Consider the following 22,371-nt stretch of genomic DNA (forward strand, 5'->3'; position numbering starts at 1 on the left):
TGCTGAGCAGTCGGGTTAGAATGGATAAAAGGACGCACTTCTTCACCCAAAGGGTGATTAACATGTGGAATTCACTGCCACAGGAGGTGGCGGCGGCTACAAGCATAGCCAGCTTCAAGAGGGGGTTAGATAAAAATATGGAGCAGAGGTCCATCAGTGGCTGTTACTCACAGTATATATATATATATATGTGTGTGTGTGTGTGTGTATACACACAAACATATATTGGCCACTGTGTGACACATAGTGTTGGACTGGATGGGCCGTTGGCCTGATCCAACATGGCTTCTCTTATGTTCTTAACAACTCATGAAGCTTTTTGAAGGCCATGATGGATTCTAAGGATTTTCCCCTCCTCCTCCGCTATGTCTTAAGCTTGTCACATTTTATATAAACCTCTGCTTTCAGCTGTTTTATGTTGAACTGAGGGCCAGTTTGGTGTAGTGGTTAAGTGTACGGACTCTTATCTGGGAGAACAGGGTTTGATTCCCCACTCCTCCACTTGCAGCTGCTGGAATGGCCTTGGATCAGTCATTGCTCTCGTAGAGTTGTCCTTGAAAGGGCAGCTGCTGTGAGAGCCCTCTCAGCCCCACCCACCTCACAGGGTGTCTGTTGTGGGGAGGTAAAGGAGATTGTCAGCTGCTCTGTTGAGATCCATTTTGGTGTAGTGGTTAAGTGCGCGGACTCTTATCTGGGAGAACTGGGTTTGATTCCCCCCTCTTCCACCTGCACCTGCTGGAATGGCCTTGGGTCAGCCGAAGCTATTGCAGGAGTTGTCCTTGAAAGGGCAGCTTCTAGGAGAGCTCTCTCAGCCCTCACATGGTGTCTGTTGTGGGGGGAGAAGATATAGGAGATTGCAAGCCGCTCCGAGTCTCTGATTCAGAGAGAAGGGCGGGGTATAAATCTGCAGTCGTTTTCTTTGGTAACTGTAGTCTTCATTTCGATTGCTCCTCTTAGTGGTTTAAAATTTTCATCGAGTCTGCTGTGTATGTTCAGGACGGACGAAAGGAAATACTGCTTTACACAGAGAGTGATTAGAATGTGCAGTTTGCTGCTAGAGGATGTAGCGATGGCCATGGGAATAAAAGGGGGATTTATTCAGAGAGGATAAGTCTATCAGTGGCTACTGGCCGTAGTGACTGAGGGGAACCTCCACATTCTGAGGCACTAATCCTCTGCATCCCAGAGCCAGGAGGCAACCTCAGGGAAAGGCCTCGGTCTCTCTGCCCTGTTGTGGGCCCTCCAGAGGAACTGGCTGGCCACTGTGTGAGACAGGAGGCTGGACTGGATGGACCCTCCCTGGTCTGACCCAGCAGGGCTCTTCTGATGTTCTTCTCAGGGGAAGGCCTCGGTCTCTCTGCCCTGTTGTGGGCCCTCCAGAGGAACTGGCTGGCCACTGTGTGAGACAGGAGGCTGGACTGGATGGACCCTCCCTGGTCTGACCCAGCAGGGCTCTTCTGATGATCTTCTCAGGGGATGGCCTCGGCCTCTCTGCCCTGTTGTTGGCCCTCCAGAGGAACTGGCTGGCCACAGTGTGAGACAGAAGGCTGGACTGGATGGACCCTCCCTGGTCTGACCCAGCAGGGCTCTTCTGATGTTCTTCTCAGGGGAAGGCCTCGGCCTCTCTGCTCTGTTGTTGGCCCTCCAGAGGAACTGGCTGGCCACTGTGTGAGACAGAAGGCTGTACTAGATGGACCCTCCCTGGTCTGACCCAGCAGGGCTCTTCTGATGATCTTCTCAGGGAAAGGCCTCGGCCTCTCTGCCCTGTTGTTGGCCCTCCAGAGGAACTGGCTGGCCACTGTGTGAGACAGAAGGCTGGACTGGATGGACCCTCCCTGGTCTGACCCAGCAGGGCTCTTCTGATGTTCTTCTCAGGGGAAGGCCTCGGCCTCTCTGCCCTGTTGTGGGCCCTCCAGAGGAACTGGCTGGCCACTATGTGAGACAAAAGGCTGGACTGGATGGACCCTCCCTGGTCTGACCCAGCAGGGCTCTTCTGATGATCTTCTCAGGGGATGGCCTCAGCCTCTCTGCCCTGTTGTGGGCCCTCCAGAGGAACTGGCTGGCCACTATGTGAGACAGAAGACTGGACTGGATGGACCCTCCCTGGTCTGACCCAGCAGGGCTCTTCTGATGTTCTTCTCAGGGGAAGGCCTCGGCCTCTCTGCCCTGTTGTGGGCCCTCCAGAGGAACTGGCTGGCCACTGTGTGAGACAGAAGGCTGTACTAGATGGACCCTCCCTGGTCTAACCCAGCAGGGCTCTTCTGATGTTCTTCTCAGGGGAAGGCCTCGGCCTCTCTGCCCTGTTGTTGGCCCTCCAGAGGAACTGGCTGGCCACTGTGTGAGACAGAAGGCTGGACTGGATGGACCCTCCCTGGTCTGACCCAGCAGGGCTCTTCTGATGTTCTTCTCAGGGGAAGGCCTCAGCCTCTCTTCTGTTCTTAAAATCTGAGTCCACCCAGGCACCTTTAAGGCCAACAAAGTTTCGTTCTGGGTGTAAGCTTTTGTGTGAATGCACACTTTCTCCAGCAGGGCTCTTCTGATGTTCTTATGTGTGTAGCGTGAACAGCTGTATCACTGTCACTCATTAGCTGGATGTCTTAACTCTGTCAATGGCGACATCGCTACCCTACTTTTAAAAGTTTCCTTTCCTGCATCATGGAGGATGAAGCTGGCTCTGCTGCAGTTTGAAGGACGGCCAAGTGGGCTACGGTGCCTATGAGGTATTAGAAGCACACTGTAGACACATGAGAATATCAAGTGTCAGCAAAAGGAGTTTTGTGTGCTGCTGAGACGGTGTTGCACTCATGGATGCATTTCTTGGCTCCTATACACCAGGCGCATATCTAGGGCATCGAGTGATGCTAATGTAATCAATGAAGTATAAACAAGAGGAGAGGGGGATTGGGGAACCAAGAGAGGGTGTGTCTGGAAGATTTGGGAGGGGGCTTTCCCCCCACAGCCACCAGCTAATTACAACCTTGCTATACTTACCAGTCTAAACTGAGTTTAGCAAATGTCGCAATATAAACTGTGGCAAGTTTGGTTCAAGTCATAGGGCTTGTGTCTTTTCCTTTCTGCCTGTTTCCAGCGTTCAGTCCTCCTTCAAATCAGTTTTCCGCAGGTCTCAGATTCAGCAGGAGCTCACAGGAGCGCAGCTCCTGAACCTTTCTGAGGGTTCCCCCTCCCCCTCCCCACCTCCCTTGCCCATTGAATAGGAGGTGCAGCTGCATAACAATCCCTGGATTAGGAGAACGGGCAGCCAGCCACCCACCAGGGGCTTTGCCACGCCCCCAGCAGCCCTCATTAACCCCTGGAGAAGCCCACACCACCCTTTCTCCACTTCTTATATGATTCTGCGCAGCGAGTGACTTGCTGGCCTTCTTACTGTGGCCAAGGAGAGCCCCAGGTGAGCGAGGCCTCCTTGAGCTGGCTGAATCTCTATCCAGCCCAAGCTGGCCTCACTCACACAGGGCTCTCCTTTCTTGTGTTGGGTTGCTTTTGGCTGGTGGCAGGGGGCAACGTGTGCTAATGAGTTATGCTAACGAGCTCCACCACCTATTTTTCTACAAAATTACTCCTGGTTTTCCGTATTTAATTTTCCTCTCTATTCCCCGCGGTCGTCTCAGAGGACAGCAGAGGCCCGTGAGCTGTCGGAAGGGAGCACCGCCGACATCCTCCATTCGCGGTTCAGTGGCGAAATACTGGAGCTGGTCCTGATAAAATACCAGGGCAAGGACTGGAACGGCCACGTTCGACTCAGGGAAGGGCTGCCGGAGTTCTTTCCCGTGTGCTTCACGTCAAACTCTGCGGACGCGACCACGGTGGACGTGCACATCCATATCAGGAAAGCGGGCGGCCGCGTGGTCCTGTCGGTGTTCAGCCCTTACTGGATCATCAACAAGACCTCCCGTGTTCTCCAGTATCGGGCGGAAGACATGCACGTGAAGCACCCGGCGGAATACAGGGATATCGTCTTGTTCTCCTTCAAGAAGAAAAACATTTTCAGTAAGAACAAGGTATGTGCCGCCACCATCACCACCCCAGTTCACGTCTAGGAATAAACTGCACAACCCCTTTTGCTGCCCCCAAAAACCCACACTCAAGGTACATGAGAAGCTTTGAAGACATAGTGTCTTGTGCATCTTGGAAGAAGAAGACTGCAGATTTATACCTCTCCCTTCTCTCTGAATCAGAGACTCAGAGCGACTCACAATCTCCTATATCTTCTCCCCCCACAACAGACGGTGGGGCTGAGGTGGGTAGGGCTGAGAGGGCTCTCCCAGCAGCTGCCCGTTCAAGGACAACCTCTGCCAGAGATATGACTGGCCCAAGGTCATGCCAGCAGCTGCAAGTGGAGGAGTGGGGAATCAAACCCGGTTCTCTCCGATAAGAGTCCGTGCCCTTAACCATGACACCAAACTGGCTCTCAGATGGAGATTGTGCAGTACGTGACATTTGCATGATTTGCAGTGCAGCTTTCTCACAGGGACTCAAGATGGATTAGAGTTGTTAAGGAAGGCTAGTGGCCTCTTGCGTTGAACACAGCTGGCCTTCTCTGAAGCACACACACTGCCCTGCTTTCACTAAGGGGTGGGTAGCTGTGCGGCTTAAGCATCACTGTGGCTGTAAAGCGGTGTACGGTGACCAAGGTGTGATGTTTTCTCTCTCTCCCCCTCCCCTTTTTACCCTTCGTTCCATAGATCCAGTTAAGTATTTCAACCAGTACGTGGTCCAGCGGTTTCTCTCTAGATACAGTAGGAAGTTACGGCTGTGTGAAGTGCCCAGCCAACACAATGGATTTTCTGGTAATGTCTGTATTTATACTTGCGGCTTATGCTAACTTCTGTTAGATTAGGGCAGACCACTGTGCACGTCTGAAATGACAGAACAATGCCTGAGTCCATTAGCACCTTTAAGACTAGCAGAGTTTCTTCAGATCTGAGGAAGTGTGCATGCACACAAAAGCTTACACCCAGAATGAAACTTTGTTGGCTTTAAAGGCGCCTGGCTGGACTCGGACTTTAAGAACAGAAGAGAAGCCCTGTTGCGTCAGGCCAGTGGCCCATCCGGTCCAACACTCTATGTCACACAGTGGCCAAAAAACCCCAAGTGCCATCAGGAGGTCCATTGGTGGGGGCAGGACACTAGAAGCCCTCCCACTGTGCCCCCCCAAGCACCAAGAATACAGAACATCACTGCCCCAGACATAAGAACAGAAGAGAAGCCCTGTTTGGTCAGGCCAATGGCCCATCCGGTCCAACACTCTGTCACACAGTGGCCAAAAAACCCAGGTGCCAACAGGAGGTCAACCAGTGGTGCCAGGACACTAGAAGCCCTCCCACTGTGCCCCCCCAAGCACCAAGAATACAGAGCATCACTGCCCCAGACATAAGAACAGAAGAGAAGCCCTGTTGGGTCAGGCCAATGGCCCATCCAGTCCAACACTCTGTGCCACACAGTGGCCAAAACCCCCAGGTGCCATCAGGAGGTCCATTGGTGGGGCCAGGACACTAGAAGCCCTCCCACTGTGCCCCCCCCCCCCCAGTACCAAGAATACAGAGCATCACTGCCCCAGACAGCGTTCCAACAATACACTGTGGCAAATAGCCACTGATGGATCTCTGCTCCAGATGTTTATCCAGTCCCCAAACATTTATGCTTGCAGCCACCACCACCTCCTGTGGCAGTGAATTCCATGTGTTAATCACCCTTTGGGTGAAGAAGGACTTCCTTTTATCCATTCTAACCCGACTGCTCAGCAATTCCATTGAATGTTCACGAATTCTCGTATTGTGAGAAAGGAAGAAAAGGACTTCTTTCTCTACCTTCTCTATCCCACCAACTTCTGTTCACTAACTTCTGCTGTTTGCAAAATAACAACAATGAACCCCCCCCCCCCAATTTGTATGTTTAAAAAAAGTGTGGGGCACGCCCAGTTTTTGTTTTCACTTTTCTCCTTCAGGTGCAGTCTGATGTTTGGGAAAGCGGCCCCTGTACACAAGCCCAGTGATCAAGGCAAACTTTCCCCTCCGTTGTGCTGTGGGGTACCATAGGATTGACCTTTCTTGTATTGTTTTTGCCCTTTTGTGTTCTGAGATTTATGAGCTCTCTGGTGTTTCAGTTTTAGCACACAACCCAGGTTGTGGACTCACAGCAAAGCATGTGAACGGGTACTAGTGGTCTCTTTAAAATGACCAAGACTGGATTATTCCATCTTTTGGACAACGAGAGAGTCATTCTTGTTATTCCCCCTCCTTCCCTCCCCTTGAGATCAGAAAAACTGAGCTGTTGCCATCAGGCAGATAAAAACGTATTGAAAGAATAGGCTTTTGACTCTGTTACGTTTGCTTCTGCAGGTTGGCGTTAGCATCAAAATGAGCAGTTTCAATCTGACGAGGATAGTTACTTTAACTCCGTTCTACACCATAGCCAATAAGTCTTCCTTTGAATTGGAAGTAGGGGAGCTGGCTGCTGATGGCTCCCTGCCTACGAATAAATGGAGTTATTTTGCAGCTTCAGAGGTAACCTTTCTCTTCTTGAAGCAGTTTGTCACTTGTTATGCTTGTGGTCTAAACGTTTCTGAAGCAAATGTTCTTTTTTAAATCTGTAGCAAAACCCTTGGACTTCTATGCATTGCTTACTGGGGCAAAAGAGAATTGTAACGTAATCGGTAAACCGATAGATATCACCGCTCCATTTTTTGATATCTGGTACTCTCTGATGGTTATACGCAGAAGCTAAACATGATTATAGGATGGGGGAGACTTATCTTAGCAGTAGTATGTGTGACAAGGATCTAGGGGTCTTAGTGGATCATACGCTGAACATGAGTCAACAGTGTGATACGGTGGCTAAAAAGGCAAATGCAATTTTGGACTGTATCAACAGAAGTATAGTGTCCAGATCACGTGATGTGATGGTATCGCTTCACTCTGCTGGTAAGACCTCATCTGGAGTATTGTGTTCAGTTTTGGGCACCACATTTTAAGAAGTATGTAGACAAACTGGAACAGGTCCAGAGGAGGGCGACGAAGATGGTGAGGGATCTGGAGACCGAGGCCTATGAGGAAAGATTGAAGGAGCTGGAGATGTTTAGCCTGGAGAGGAGGCGGCTGAGGGGTGATAGGATCACCATCTTCAAGTCCTTGAAGGGCTGTCATATAGAGGATGGTGTGGAATTGTTATCTGTGGCCCCGGAAGGTAGAACCAGAACCAAGTGAGTTGAAATTAAATCAAAAGAGTTTCCGGCTCAACATTAGGAAGAACTTCCTGATCGTTAGAGCGGTTCCTCAGTGGAACAGGTTTCCTCCTCGGGAGGTGATGGGCTCTCCTTCCTTGGAGGTTTTTAAACAGAGGCTAGATAGCCATCTGACAGCAATGAAGATCCTGTGAATTTGGGATAGGTGTTTGTGGGTTTCCTGCATTGTCCAGGGGGTTGGACTAGATGACCCTGGAGGTCCCTTCCAACTATGTGATTCTATGAACTTCCTGACCGTTAGAGCGGTTCCTCAGTGGAACAGGCTTCCTCCTTGGGAGGTGGTGGGCTCTCCTTCCTTGGAGGTTTTTTAACACAGGCTAGATGGCCATCTGACAGCAATGAAGATCCTGTGAATTTAGGGGGAGGTGTTTGTGGGTTTCCTGCATCGTGCTGGGGGTGGACTAGATGACCCTAGAGGTCCCTTCCAACTCTATGATTCTGTGATTTCCCACCCACAAACTGTTTGCACGTGATAACATGCACTGTTAAATTAATGAGTAGGAAAGGTATTCACGTGAAATCTGCAAAATATTGACTCTTTAAGAAAATATCTTTGAATAAGAAGTGGCAGCACGTTGCAATCTTAACCAATCCAAACTGAAACGATGTTTTCCTTGGCTGCTAGTGTCTTCCATTTTGGCCGGAAAACTTGTCTGGCAAGCTGTGCATCAGAGTGATCGGTTTTGCAAAGGTGTCCAAGCCGTTCTTCTATAACCGACAGGACAACGGGACTTTGCTGAGCCTGGAAGAGCTGGTGAGATGTCGCTGCTTATTATTATTATTTTAAAAGGTCAAGATAGTCCCCTGTGCAAGCACCAGTCATTTCCGACTCTGGGGTGACGTTGCTTTCACAACGTTTTCACGGCAGATTTTTTACGGGGTGGTTTGCCATTGCCTTCTCCAGTCAACTGCACTATCCCCCCAGCAAGCTGGGTGCTCATTTTACTGACCTCGGAAGGATGGAAGGCTGAATCAACCGGGAGCTGGCTACCTGAACCAGCTTCCGCTGGGATCGAACTCTGGTCTTGAACACAGAGTTTGACTGCAGTACTGCAGCTTTACCACTCTTCTTCCTAAAGCACTCGTTTCCTTTCTATAAGAGTACTGAAGAAGAAGAAGTCAGAGTTCTTTTGCATATTTGCTGTCCCTTGCTTCTGCACTGTTTCCATTTGCTGCCATTAACCTCTGGCCCGTGCCCCTCTGAAAGAACAGAGCATGGCTTTTTGGGCAGCAGCGGCCCCTGGTGGCTCTTTAGAAGAAGAAGACTGTAGATTTATACCCGTCCTTCTCTCTGAATCAGTCTCAGAGCAGTTTACAATCTCCTTTATCTTCCTCCCCCCACAACAGACACCCTGTGAGGTGGTGGGGCTAAGAGAGCTCTCCCAGAAGCTGCCCTTCAAAGGACAACTCTGTGAGAGCTATGGCTGGCTCAAGGCCATTCCAGGAGTGGGGAAGCAAACCTGGTTCTCCCAGATAAGAGTCTGCGCGCTTAACCACGGCACCTAACCGGCTCGCAATCGTGATCATTGTGTGCTGCTCACTAGAAGGGCTGTGACTGTTTCTTTGTTTGCTTATTTGATAACAAAATTTATATCCTGCCTTTCTGTTCCCATGAGGACCCCCAAGGCAGCTAGCGAAACATAATAAAGCCACATTTTAAACCCTGCCCCCCCACATTTAAACCTGAGGTCCCCAGTGATTCCCAGGAGCACCACAGCGCTCAACAGAATCTTTCCTTAGAAAGTGGGTGTGGCCAGACAGGAGTCTTTCCTAGCAGGGTCTTGAAATGGCCAATGAAAGTCTGATGGGCTTCATAGATTAAAATGACTGTTTTGGTGGCTGCTGTTGCCACAGCGTCAGTTTTATCCTCTCTCTTACCCGTCTTTCCCAGTTTGATTTTTAAAGAATATATATTATCCTCTTCTCCCCTGCTCTTGAACTTCTGTGTGTGTGCTTTTGTGTCTGCCTTCCATGGTGGCAATTTTGTAGTCGGCATCGCCTCCCGCGGCAGCCGTTTTGTGATTGTGCCCTCATTGTGTCAAAATTTCAGAGGTGCTCGCAGGCTCAAAATTGCCAAAAGGGGCCGGGGACCCCTGATTTTAAACCATTCTGAACTGAGCTAAAATGCACGCAGGGTTGTTAAAAACAACAACCCTGGACAGGAAGGAGGGGTCGCTGAGGGGAATGCCAAACAAGCAAAGAAATATTTGCTGACTGGGTGGTAAGGAGAAGCTGTAATAATAATAATTTTTATTTTATTGAAGTTCATGCCTCTTTAGCTCAGCAAACATTTCTCTCCTTTCCAATAGAACACAGGCATTCTGGTGGACGTGAACGTGTCGGATCATTCGACGGTGATCAACTTCTCAGACTACCACGAGGGAGATGCTCCGGCTCTGATCATAAACCATACATCCTACATTACCATCAAGTACCGGCAAAGGTAGGCGAGGGTCTGCTTTAATCTAAAGTGGGCTCTGCAGAAAGGAGGTTTGCCATGATGCTCAGCTCAACATCTGCTTGACTTGCGCTGTGCCTTGGTACCGCGGTATTCACCCGAGTTTGTGCTTCTCCCCCCCCTCTTGCAGTGGGTTACAGGAAGAGATGGAGCTAAAGCCGCAGGAGATGAAGTTGTTTGCCTGGGCAGATCCCACCGAAACTAGAAAACTAGCCTGGGTGTCTACACAAAGCTTTGGCGAACATGACCTTCTTAAGGTATTATGTTGGCGGCAGGGGGGATTCTGGTCCTTTTTAAGCCTGAACTTTTTGAGAAGCACAGTCATGAGCAATGTTTTTCAAGTGGGAATAAAGTTGGGTGTAAAATTTACAGGTCCGTTTGGCCTCCTCTCTCTCTCTCTCTGTATGGCCCAACATCTGTTGGCCGTCCCCGGCCCAAAAGACGCCCATCTTGCCTCAACTAAGGCCAGGGCTTTTTCAGTGCTGGCCCCAACCCGGTGGAATCAGCTCCCTACAGAGATCCGGGCCCTACCTGGCTTGTTAGCCTTCCGTAGGGCCCGCCAGGCTTTTAGCTGAGGCTGCGGGCATCTATTCTAGATCTGGTTGGCCTCCCTGGCCGGCACTGTCGTCTGTGCTAGGAATTGGAATAATATCTGCCATTCTTTATGGGATAACATCTTGTCACGATGTGAGACAGCAAGGCTGGGCCGTATTATGATGACATGGAAATTTTCTTGTCTGTTCGTAAGATGTTTTTATTATATTATTGTTTTATTGTATTTTATTGTATTATATGTCGTGCTCTGCCCTGAGCCCTATGGGGAATGGGCGGAATAGAAATATACGCAATAAATAATTCACAGAGGGAGCTTAAACATGTAAGAGAAGCTAATGTAAAACCCAGGTGCCATCAGGAAGTCCGCCAGCGAGGCTAGAACTCCAGTAGTCCTCCACTGTCACCCCCCAAGCACCAAGAAGACAGAGCATCCCAGCCCCACCCCTATCACGTTTGAAGGGGCTCTCCAAAACCTTGCCCTGTCGCTCTGACAAACAGTTAAGAAACAATTTTTTTGTTTGTTTTGGCAATGTTGCTTTCTAGAAGAGCCCCGTGGTGCAGAGTGCTAAAGCTGCAGTACTGCAGTCGGAGCCCTCTGCTCACAACCTGAGAAAATGCAGTATACATCATGGGTATTTCAAAAGCGAGACTATTAACAATGTCGTAACAGCATTCTTGGTGCTGGAGAAGACTCCTGAGAGTCCCTTGGACTGCAAGAAGATCCAATCAGTCAGTCCTAAGGGAAATCAACCCAGACTGCTCCCTGGAAGGTCAGATGCTGAAGCTGAAGCTCCAGCACTTTGGCCACCAAATGAGAAGGCAGCACTCACTGGAGAAGACTCTTGAGAGCCCCTTGGACTGCAAGAAGATCCAATCAGTCAGTCCTAAGGGAAATCAACCCAGACTGTTCCCTGGAAGGTCAGATGCTGAAGCTGAAGCTCAAATACTTGGGCCACCCAATGAGAAGGGAGCACTCCCTGGAAAAGACCCTGATGCTGGGAAAGACAGAAGGCAAAAGAAGAAGGGGGCGGCAAAAGAGGAGATGGCTGGACAGCGTTACTGATGTAACTAACATGAATTTGAGCAGACTTCGGAGGATGGTGGAAGACAGGAGGGCCTGGCGTGACTTGGTCTATGGGGTTGCAAAGAGCCGGACTCGACTGTGCGACTGAACAATAACAATAGCATTCTTCCCCTGACCAGGATTGCCCAGGCTAGCCCAATCTCATCAGATCTCAGAAGCTAAACAGGGTGAGACCTGGCCAGTATGTGGATGGGAGACCACCAAGCAAGTCCAGGGTTTCCCACGTAGAGGTAGGCAATGGCAATCCACCCCTGTCTCTTGCTTTTAAGGATTGCCACAAGAACATCAAAAGAGCTCTGCTGGATCAGACCAGTGAGGGTCCCTCTAGTCCAGCCTCCCGTCTCACACAGCGGCCAGCCAGCTCCTCTAGAGGGCCCACAACAGGGCAGATAGGCTGAGGCCTTCCCCTGAGAAGAACGTCAGAAGAGCCCTGCTGGATCAGACCAGTGAGGGTCCCTCTAGTCCGGCCTCCCGTCTCACACAGTGGCCAACCAGTTACTCTGGAGGGCCAACAACGGGGCAGAGAGGCTGAGGCCTTCCCCTGAGAAGAACATCAGAAGAGCCCTGCTGGGTCAGACCAGTGAGGGTCCATCCAGTCCAGCATCCTGTCTCACACAGTGGCCAACCAGTTACTCTGGAGGGCCAACAACAGGGCAGAGAGGCTGAGGCCTTCCCCTGAGAAGAACATCAGAAGAGCCCTGCTGGGTCAGACCAGTGAGGGTCCATCTGGTCCAGCCTCCTGCCTCACACAGTGGCCAACCAGTTCCTCTGGAGAGCCAACTACAGGGCACAGAGGCCGAAGCCTTCCCCTGAAAAGAACATCAGAAGAGCCCTGCTAAATCAGACCAGTGGTCCATCGAGTTCTCCGACAGTGGCCAACCAGTTCCTCTGGAGAGCCAACAACAGGGCAGAGAGGCTGAGGCCTTCCCCTAAGAACCTCAGAAGAGCCCTACTGGATCAGACCAGTGAGGGTTCATCTAGTCCAGCCCTCCTGCCTCAGTGGCCAACCAGTTCCTCAACAACAGGGCAGAGAGGCTGAGGCCTTCCCCTGAGAAGAACGTCAGAAGAGCCCTGCTGGGATCAGACCAGGGAGGGTCCATCCAGTCAAGCCTCCTGTCTCACACAGTGGCCAGCCAGTTCCTCCGGAGGGCCAACAATAGGGCAGAGAGGCCAAGGCCTTCCCCTGAGAAGAACATCAGAAGAGCCCTGCTGGGTCAGACCAGTGAGGGTCCATCTAGTCCAGCCTCCTGTCTCACACAGGGGCCAATCAGTTCCTCTGGAGGGCCAGCAACAGGGCAGAGAAGCCGAGGCCTTCCCCTGAGAAGAACATCAGAAGATCCCTGCTGGGTCAGACCAGTGAGGGTCTATCTAGTCCAGCTTCCTGTCTCACACAGGGGCTAGCCAGTTCCTCTGAAGGGCCCACAACAGGGCAGAGACGCTGAGGCCTTCCCCTGAGAAGAATATCAGAAGAGCCCTGCTGGGTCAGACCAGTGAGGGTCCATCTAGTCCAGCCTCCTGTCTCACACAGGGGCCAATCAGTTCCTCTGGAGGGTCAGCAACAGGGCAGAGAAGCCGAGGCCTTCCCCTGAGAAGAACATCAGAAGAGCCCTGCTGGGTCAGACCAGTGGGGGTCCATCTAGTCCAGCCTCCTGTCTCACACAGGGGCCAGCCAGTTCCTCGGGAGGGCCAGCAACAGGGCAGAGAAGCCGAGGCCATCCCCTGAGGTGTCCTCCTGGCTCTGGGATTCAGAGGCTTCGTGCCTTGGAATGTAGAGGCTAGTACCCACTGATAGACCTCTCCGCCATGAATCTATCAAATCCCCTTTTAATGCCGTCTGTTCCTGTGGCCATCCCTGTATCCTCTGGCAGTGAATGGACTTGACAGCAGTTTCCACCAGTAGTGCTTCCAGAATAACTGGTCACTTTTTGCCTTCCACACAGTGTTGGTTTTTTTTGTTCCTATCTCACCCAGGATGAATGCGGTCAGTTTCCTTACAACTCCAACACCCTGGTCCACTGGGTCTCTTTCTTGGATGGACGTCAGAGGGTGCTGCTTTTCACAGACGACGTTGCCTTAGTTTCTAAAGCACGGCAAGCCGAGGAGATGGAACAGCCTGATCAAGAAATCACCGTATCTCTTCATAGCCTTGGGCTTTCCCTGGTCAACAATGAAAATAAGCAAGAAATCTCTTACATAGGGATTACCAGGTACTGGGCAGAACGAAGAGGGTTTAGTCATTTATGGAACTGTTTTGAATTTTTAAAAAAAAACTCACAATCCATTAATGGTTTTCTAAAATGGCTGTTTCCCCCAAATTCCTCTAACTCAGGGGTGTCAAACATGCAATTCAGGGGCTGAATCAGGCCCCCGGAGGGCTCTTATCAGGCCCCCCGAGCAGCTGGCCATCATCTGCTTCCTTCTCCCTCTCTCTTGCTTCCTCCTGCATAACAACTTGCTTTGCAAGGCTTGCTCAGTTGCACAGGAGCTACAGAGCAAAACCTGTATTTTCTCCATTGGCTGAGGCTCCTCCCTTGGGGAGTAGGGCAGGGGAGGGAGAGCTTGCTTTGCCAGGCTCTCTCAATCGCACAGCAGAGCTACTGAGCCAAGCCTCTCTTCCTTCTGTTGGCTGAGGCTCCTCCCCCACCTGGTCTCCTGGGGAAGGAAGGAACGAGCCAGAGCTTCCTTTGCCCAGTTCCATGGATCCCATGGGAGAAATACAAAGAAAGCATCTTTAAGACCAATGAGTGCTAACATTTTAAGCATGTTTTAATTTATATATATATATATGTGTGTGTGTGTGTGTGTGTGTGTGTATTTGTCTGTGTTATTTATAAAATTTATATCTCTGCTACCTGATCTTTGATAGGTACACACGTGGCCTGGCCCGACATGGCTCGGCCCAACCCGACATGACCCAGCCCAACAAGGTCTCATTTATGTCCGATCCAGTCTTCATGAGTTCAGCAGCCCTGCTTTAACTGCTCCTTTTGGGGAGGGATGGTGGCTCAGTGGTAGAGCATCTGCTTGGGAAGCAGAAGGTCCCAGGTTCAATCCATGGCATCTCCAACTAAAAAAGGGTCCAGGCAAATAAGTGTGAAAAACCTCAGCCTGAGACCCTGGAGAGCCGCTGCCAGTCTGAGCAGACAATACTGACTTTGATGGACCAAAGGTCTGATTCAGTATAAGGTAGCTTCATATGTTCATTCCCCTCAGCTTGAGACCATGGAGAGCCGCTGCCAGTCTGAGAAGACAATACTGACTTTGATGGACCCAGGGTCTGATTCAATAGAAGGCAGCTTCATATGTTCATCCCCCTCCTTCATATGTTCATTCCCCTCAGCCTGAGACCCTGGAGAGCCGCTGCCAGTCTGAGAAGACAATACTGACTTTGATGGACCAAGGGTCTGATTTAGTATAAGGCAGCTTCATATGTTCATATGTTTGGGGAGGGACGGTGGCTCAGTGGTAGAGCATCTGCTTGGGAAGCAGAAGGTCCCAGGTTCAATCCCTGGCATCTCCAAAAAAGGGTCCAGGCAAATAGGTGTGAAAGACCTCAGCCTGAGACCCTGGAGAGCCACTGCCAGTCTGAGAAGACAATACTGACTTTGATGGACCAAAGGTCTGATTCAGTATAAGGCAGCTTCATATGTTCATAGATCAAGATAGGTAGCCATGTTAGTCTATGTGTAGCAGAAGAAAGGAGTCCAATAGCATCTTAAAGGCGAACAGAATTTGTAGCATGGTATGAGCTGTTGTGAGTCACAAATGCTTATATCCTGCCACAAACTGTGTTAGTCTTTTGAGATGCTGCTGGACTCTTGCTCTTTTCTACTGCTGCGTTGATATATATTTGAAAAGCCACCTAAATTTAAAAGAGCTTAAGAACAATTTCCCTTTGTTGCCCTACAGTTTTTTCTCCCTCTGCGTCAGCCAGCTATGTCCTATGGGACTAAAAACATAAGCCGTTATTTGGAATTAAATAATACTAAAATTATGAATCAGAAATATGCGTTTTCAGGTAAAAAACATAGAAATACGGTGTTAATGCTTTATTTTATTGTTGAAACTTTCTTCTGTAGCTCAGGAGTGGTTTGGGAATTTAAACCAAAGCAGAGGTGGAAGCCGTTTAACCAAAAACAGATAAGCCTGTTGGAACATGCGTATGAGAAATATCTTTCTGGAGGATATGCGGACCCTTCTGGCTGGGTTCGAGTGGATAATAACTTGGAGGTTTGTTAGAATCTTTTAAATTATGATGGGTGTATTATGTTTTGTAGGAAGCCTTTGTGTGAACCTGACCATGAGGTGAGGGGGTGTAATTCTGTGGTTAGCAGGGCCTTTTTCAACAGTGGCCCCTCACTTATGAAATGCCTTTCCCCTTGAGACTCACCCAGCACCTACTGCTATTCTCTTCACAGCTGCAGGCCAAATCGGTTACTTTTATGCAAGCTTTTACTAAAGTGGTTGATCTTTCAACACTGTTTTATAGTCTGCTTCTAGCCTGAGAACTGACATAGCAGGGATGGCCAAACTCCTTAATGTAAGAGCCACATAGAAGAAACATCAGATGTTTGAGAGCCGCAAGACAGGAAGGAAAGAAGGGTGGTCGGAAAGGTGGAAAGAAAGCAAATAGATGGGGGAGGGAGAGTTGGAAAGAAAGCATCTTTAAATGCATTCTCCAAGCTGGATTTAAAGAGATGAATACCTTCTCCAAGCCGGCCAATAGGGTAGTGGGAGCTTCAAGGGCCACATAATATGTGTGAAAGAACCACATGTGGCTCCCAAGCCACAATTTGGCTACCCCTGTGATACAGTCTGTTTTGGGGGCTTCGCTGGGCAGAAAGGCATGAAGGTGTTAATGAAGTAAATAAAATGGGAGAGACTTGTTTTAAGTTGTTCGATGTTTTTGTACTGTTTTTAAACTCTGGCTGGGATTTTAATGGTCTAACGATTGTGTGGCAATTTATGGGTTCGCTGGAGAGCTGGCGTAGAAATTTTCGAAGTAAAATGGAAAAAATCAAAGCGTGTCCACAGATAACACTTCCATGCAGCAAAATGGAAATGGCGGGCTCCGAGTTTCCACACAAGTTAAACCAGGCGTGCAACTTTCCCTAGGTAAACTTTAACAAGATGCCGATGGAAATGCGGCTTCCTCTCAGATGCGACGTCAAGCGGGATTTCTTATCCGGCATCCATATTGAATTCAAGCAGTCTCCTCATCAGCGGAGCTTACGGGCCCAGTTATACTGGCTGCAGGTAGAAATTTTGCAAATATGCCGTTTTGTTTTTGTTGTAAAGGACGCCAAGCAAATCTCCCTCACTCAGCTAGGAAGCTAGAATTTTTAAAAGATCCTCGTTGGGGCTGTGTCGCAGCAACTCATGGCTGGATTTGCCCGTGTTCGGGGCATCAGCATCATGTTATGCTATCTAAGGTAACAGAAGGAAGATATCGAAAGACCCCATACAGCGAAAGAATCTGTACATGCCCCATTGGTGAGGTGGAAACACTGGAACATATTCTTATTCATTGTTCCCTCTATAAGGAAGCTAGGGACAAGACAGTTCTCCCTATTTTGAACATATGAAGCTGCCTTATACTGAATCAGACCCTCGGTCCATCAAAGTCAGTATTGTCTATTCAGACTGGCAGCGGCTCTCCAAGGTCTCAAGCGGAGGTTTTTCACACCTATTTGCCTGGACCCTTTTTTGGAGATGCCGGGGATTGAACCTGGGACATTCTGCTTACCAAGCAGAGGCTCTACCCCTGAGCCACCATCCCTCCCTAACATTTATGAAGCTGCCTTCTACTGAATCAGACCCTCAGTCCATCAAAGTCAGTCTTGTCTACTCAGACTGGCAGCGGCTCTCCAGGGTCTCAAGCTGAGGTTTCTCACACCTATTTGCCTGGACCCTTTTTAGTTGGAGATGCCGGAGATTGAACCTGGGACCTGCTTACCAAGCAGATGCTCTACCACTGAGCCACCGTCCCTCCACTGAGGTACCACTCTAACTGTAAGGAAGGTTTTCTTCACGGGGTTGTTGTGAGGATAAAATGGAGGAGTGGAGAACAACAAACAACAACACAAATAAATAAAGTCAGTTTGGCTAAAATAGCTTTAATTCAGCAATTCAGGTTTATTGCTGTTTTGTGGGCTAAAAAGAATCAAATGACTCTCCTCCCTGGATCAGTCTAAGGTGCTAACAGATAGGCTATCTCTGTTGGGGGAAACTGCTGGCTGTTGAAATACCAGCAATCACTAGAGTGACAGCTAGATTTTGCGCCCAAGTGATCAAGCAGAGTAGCTCCATGGAGCAGAGTGGTAAAGCTGCAGCGCTGCAGTCGGAGCCCTCTGCTCACGACCTGAGTTCATGACAGACTTTTTTACAGGGTGGTTTGCCATTGCCTTCCCCAGATTTGAAAACACCTGGTGCTTGCACAGGGGACTACCTTTACCTTTTCGGATCAAACAGAAGAATAGTTTTAAATCCTAGAAGCTTTCACTTTTGGTGTAGATTACTGCTATGTACTAAAATTTTATCTACATTTTAATGTTGTTGTATTATATGGACATGTATTTTAGTAGTATACCTTTGACAGATTTGTACTTTTTATTACTGATGGATCGGTGCTTTTTACCTGGTCTGTGACTGTTATAATAAACACTGACTGACTGACTGTCTCTCTGTGTTCGATATTTTAGAGGTTTGGTTGGAGAGGAGTGGTTCTTGGAAGGATTGTGGTTTGGGAATGAAGGTTTATAAAGTACTCAGGGTTGTAAAAATGTTTCGTTGAAGTGTGAGTTTTTGTTTTAATTTTGAGCATGTGTTTTTTGTAAGGCTCTGTATTTGTTTCAACCCTTTTCTGATTGGCCGTTCCTAAAACTGTTTTGCTGTGTTGATAAGGATATGGCTCTTAGACTGGGCAATCAAGCTATAATAGTTTAAACTTCTAGGGTGCTACGAAAGAAGCATCGGCGCCAAACAGGTGACACAATCCTTTCCTTATTCTCTTAAAAGGTTGATAACCAGTTGCCCGGCTCGATGTTTCCTGTCGTGTTTCATCCTGTGGCACCTCCAAAATCCATCGCCTTGGATTCAGGTAACCTTAATTAAAGATTTCTAGCTGCGCATTTCACCAGCAAACGATACGCTTCTGAGTTTTTATCCCTCTCTCGTTTGTTTGTAGAGCCGAAACCGTTCATTGACGTTAGCATCATCACTCGATTCAATGAGTACAGTAAAGTGCTGCAGTTCAAGTAAGTGAAATAATTAATTGGGTCGATTTGATATTTCAAAGGTTTCTTCTGCGTGTGTCATTTCCCTTAGGAGAGGAAAAGCCTTAAGTCTGTGCTGCTAGCTGGGATGGAGCCATTCGGTAGGAGAGTCGTTTGATTCTTTTTAGCCCACGAAACAGCAAAAAACCTGAATGGCTGAATTAAAGCTATTTTAGCCAAACTGGCCTCCCATTTTTATCCTCACAACAACCCTGTGAGGAAAAACTTCCTTACAGTTAGAGCAGTGGAGACTAAGTCCTATGAGGAAAGGCTGAAGGAGCTGGGGATGTTTAGCCTGAAGAGGAGGCGGCTGAGAGGTGATATGATCCCCATCTTCAAGTCCTTGAAGGGCTGTCCTATAGAGGACGATGTGGAATTGTTTTCTGTGGCTCTTAAGCAGACTTCGTCAGACAAAAAGGGAGCATACAAAAGCTCCCATTTTGTCTGATGAAGTCTGCTTAAGAGCATATGAAAGCTTACATTCTGAATAAAACTTAGTTGGTCTTAAAGATGCACTTGTCTACTGCTTTGTTCTATCGCTTCAGATGCACACGGCTGCTTACTGTGAGAATGTCTGTTAATCACTCTATTGTTATAAGCAAGCCTGGGCCAAATTGAGGGCATTCCAGGATTTTGGGTTATGTCATTGTCCTCCGAAAAGCCACCTTGCCAGTCAAGCCATTTCCCCTTCCTTCCTTCCTCAGATATTTCATGGTTCTCATCCAAGAGATGGCCCTGAAAATAGATCAGGGGTTTTTAGGAGCTATAATCGGATTTGCCACTCCGTCGACAGACCCAGAAGCGGAAAGACAAAAGGTAATACCTGGCTTATGTGTCAATGTACTTTTCTCCCTTTCTCACAATACAAGAGCTCGTGGGCATTCGATGAAATTGCTGAGCAGACAGGTTAAAGCGGATAAAAGGAAGTACTTCTTCACCCAAAGGGTGATTAACATGTGGAATTCACTGCCACAGGAGGTGGTGGCCACAAGCATGGCCACCTTCAAGAGGCCATGGAGCAGAGGTCATAAAAATGTGGAGCAGAGGTCCATCCATGGCTATTAGCCACAGTGTGTGTGTGTGTGTATGTGTGGGTATATATGTGTATGTATATATATATAAATTTTTTGGCCACTGTGTGACACAGAGTGTTGGACTGGATGGGCCATTGGCCTGATCCAACATGGCTTCTCTTATGTTCTTAATGTGGTTGTTTGGCAGCCTGCCTTTTAAAAGGCGCTGCTCTGTAAGTATTACGCATGTCGGACTTGTTCAAATGTTGGAAGGAAGAGTAGAATTGTAGAGGCCTCATTCGGGCAACACAAAACCAACCATGGTGAATCATCCCAGAAGGCCTTGGTCTCGCTTTCTATGTCTCCCTTTTTTCTACTTGTATGTTGTGCCAAGACTGAAAACTTCCCAATCTTCTTCGTGGTCTCTGTGCTTCACACTCATGGGATAGTGCGCCTGCGCCGATCCCATGAGTGTGAATGCACAGATGACCACTCGAAGATCTACAGTTACAGGTAAGCAACCTGTCTATCACAACTGGGGGGTGACCCCCAAGTCGGGAGCTTTAATATCTTGCTGCTTGTTCCTGGCCTATAAACCAGGATTGTAAAATAGTCTAATCCCACAGTTGGATCTGGGAGATTCCTAAACATTGGGAAGAACTTCCTAATAGAACAGTTCCTCAGTGGAACAGGCTTCCTCGAGAAGTGGTGGACTCTCCTTCCAGAGCCGGTTTGGTATAGTGGTGCAGTGTGCAGACTCTTATCTGGGAGGACCGGGTTGGATTCCCCACTCCTCCACTTGCAGCTGCTGGAATGGCCTTGGGTCAGCCGTAGCTCTAAGTGTGCAGACTCTTATCTGGGAGAATGGGGTTTGATTCCTCACTCCTCCACTTGCAGCTGCTGGAATGGACTCAGGTCAGCCATAGCTCTAAGTGTGCAGACTCTTATCTGGGAGAATGGGGTTGGATTCCCCACTCCTCCACTTGCAGCTGCTGGAATGGCCTTGGGTCAGCCGTAGCTCTAAGTGTGCAGACTCTTATCTGGGAGAATGGGGTTTGATTCCTCACTCCTCCACTTGCAGCTGCTGGAATGGACTCAGGTCAGCCGTAGCTCTAAGTGTGCAGACTCTTATCTGGGAGAATGGGGTTTGATTCCTCACTCCTCCACTTGCAGCTGCTGGAATGGCCTTGGGTCAGCCAGAGCTCTAAGTGTTCAGACTCTTATCTGGGAGAACTGGGTTGGATTCCTCACTCCTCCACTTGCAGCTGCTGGAATGGCCTTGGGTCAGCCGTAGCTCTAAGTGTGCAGACTCTTATCTGGGAGAATGGGGTTTGATTCCTCACTCCTCCACTTGCAGCTGCTGGAATGGACTCAGGTCAGCCATAGCTCTAAGTGTGCAGACTCTTATCTGGGAGAATGGGGTTGGATTCCCCACTCCTCCACTTGCAGCTGCTGGAATGGCCTTGGGTCAGCCGTAGCTCTAAGTGTGCAGACTCTTATCTGGGAGAATGGGGTTTGATTCCTCACTCCTCCACTTGCAGCTGCTGGAATGGCCTTGGGTCAGCCATAGCTCTGGCAGAGGTTGTCCTTGAAAGGGCAGCTGCTGGGAAAGCCCTCTCAGCCCCACCCACCTCACAGGGTGTCTGTTGTGGGGGGGAGAAGATATAGGAAATTGTAAGCCGCTCTGAGTCTCTGATTCAGTGAGAAGGGCAAGTGTATAAATCTGCAGTCATCTTCTTCTTCTTCCTTGGAGGTTTTTAAGCAGAGGCTGAAATGGCCATCTGACCGCAGTGCTGATTTTGTGAACCTAAGGCAGATCGTGAGAAGGAGGGCAGGGGGGAGGTACTTGTGATCTTCCTGCATTGTGCAGGGGGTTGTACTCGAGGACACCGGAGATCCCTTCCAGCTCTGTGATTCTATGACAGCAGGTTTCTTCAGCTCATGGAATCTTCCCCCTAACAGACGAGGTTCTCCTGAGTTTCTTGTGGCAGGGGAAGGTGGTGCTGTGAGTGGAATGGATCTGGAGGATCCAGATTCTAGTTTCTGACTTCTTAGATGAGAAACTGTAAGATGAGGAGCCTGATTCAGATGCCAGTCAGTTCTGAACCAGAAACACTTTTGTCCAAGCAAAGGACAAGGACCTCACCTCAAAAAAGATATTACAGCATTGGAAAAAGTGCAGAAAAGGGCAACTAGAATGACTAAAAGGTTGGAACACTTTCCTTGTGAAGAAAGGCTAAAACGCTTTACAAAAATGTAAACATAAAGTCAATAACACCAATAATTTAAAACAGTTGCAGCCCAATGAAAATTCTTTATAGCTGGGGCGGTCAAACTTGCTTAGTGTAAGAGCAACATAAAAATAAACTTCAGATGTTTGAGAGCCCAAAGATATGAACATCAGAAGTTTGAGAGTGGCAAGACAAGGAAGGAAGGAAGATGAGGGAGGTGGAAAGTGAAGAAGTTTAACTTTAAATGCATTCTCCAAGCTGCCGGCTGGCTTGGCTTCCGGAAGAAGAATTGAGAAGAAGAATTACAGATTGATACCCTGCCCTTCTCCCTGAATCAGAGACTCAGAGCGGCTTACAGTCTCCCATATCTTCTCCCCTCACAACAGACACCCTGTGAGATGGGTGGGGCTGAGAAGGCTCTCCCAGCAGTTGCCCTTTCAAGGACAACCTCTGCCAGAGCTATGGTTGACCCAAGGCCATTCCAGCAGGTGCAAGTGG

At 48.9% G+C, this 22,371-nt stretch overlaps 1 protein-coding gene across 2 annotated transcripts in view; it reads left to right on the forward strand.

The window, feature by feature from the left end:
* The window catches only part of VPS13C (vacuolar protein sorting 13 homolog C), a 189,993-nt gene that overhangs the window by 131,657 nt on the left and 35,965 nt on the right, over window positions 1-22,371 (forward strand). For both annotated transcript variants that reach the window (XM_060259893.1, XM_060259892.1), the window contains 12 exons: window positions 3,627-4,016; window positions 4,701-4,805; window positions 6,357-6,521; window positions 7,884-8,012; window positions 9,568-9,701; window positions 9,847-9,973; window positions 13,327-13,562; window positions 15,435-15,585; window positions 16,471-16,611; window positions 18,373-18,454; window positions 18,542-18,611; window positions 19,334-19,445. In XM_060259893.1, coding sequence (XP_060115876.1) covers window positions 3,627-4,016; window positions 4,701-4,805; window positions 6,357-6,521; window positions 7,884-8,012; window positions 9,568-9,701; window positions 9,847-9,973; window positions 13,327-13,562; window positions 15,435-15,585; window positions 16,471-16,611; window positions 18,373-18,454; window positions 18,542-18,611; window positions 19,334-19,445 — 1,842 coding nt within the window. The remainder of the gene's footprint in view (window positions 1-3,626; window positions 4,017-4,700; window positions 4,806-6,356; window positions 6,522-7,883; window positions 8,013-9,567; window positions 9,702-9,846; window positions 9,974-13,326; window positions 13,563-15,434; window positions 15,586-16,470; window positions 16,612-18,372; window positions 18,455-18,541; window positions 18,612-19,333; window positions 19,446-22,371) is intronic.

Source organism: Heteronotia binoei, chromosome 19 (genome assembly GCF_032191835.1).
Source record: "Heteronotia binoei isolate CCM8104 ecotype False Entrance Well chromosome 19, APGP_CSIRO_Hbin_v1, whole genome shotgun sequence".
In the NCBI taxonomy this organism is placed as follows: domain Eukaryota; kingdom Metazoa; phylum Chordata; class Lepidosauria; order Squamata; family Gekkonidae; genus Heteronotia; species Heteronotia binoei.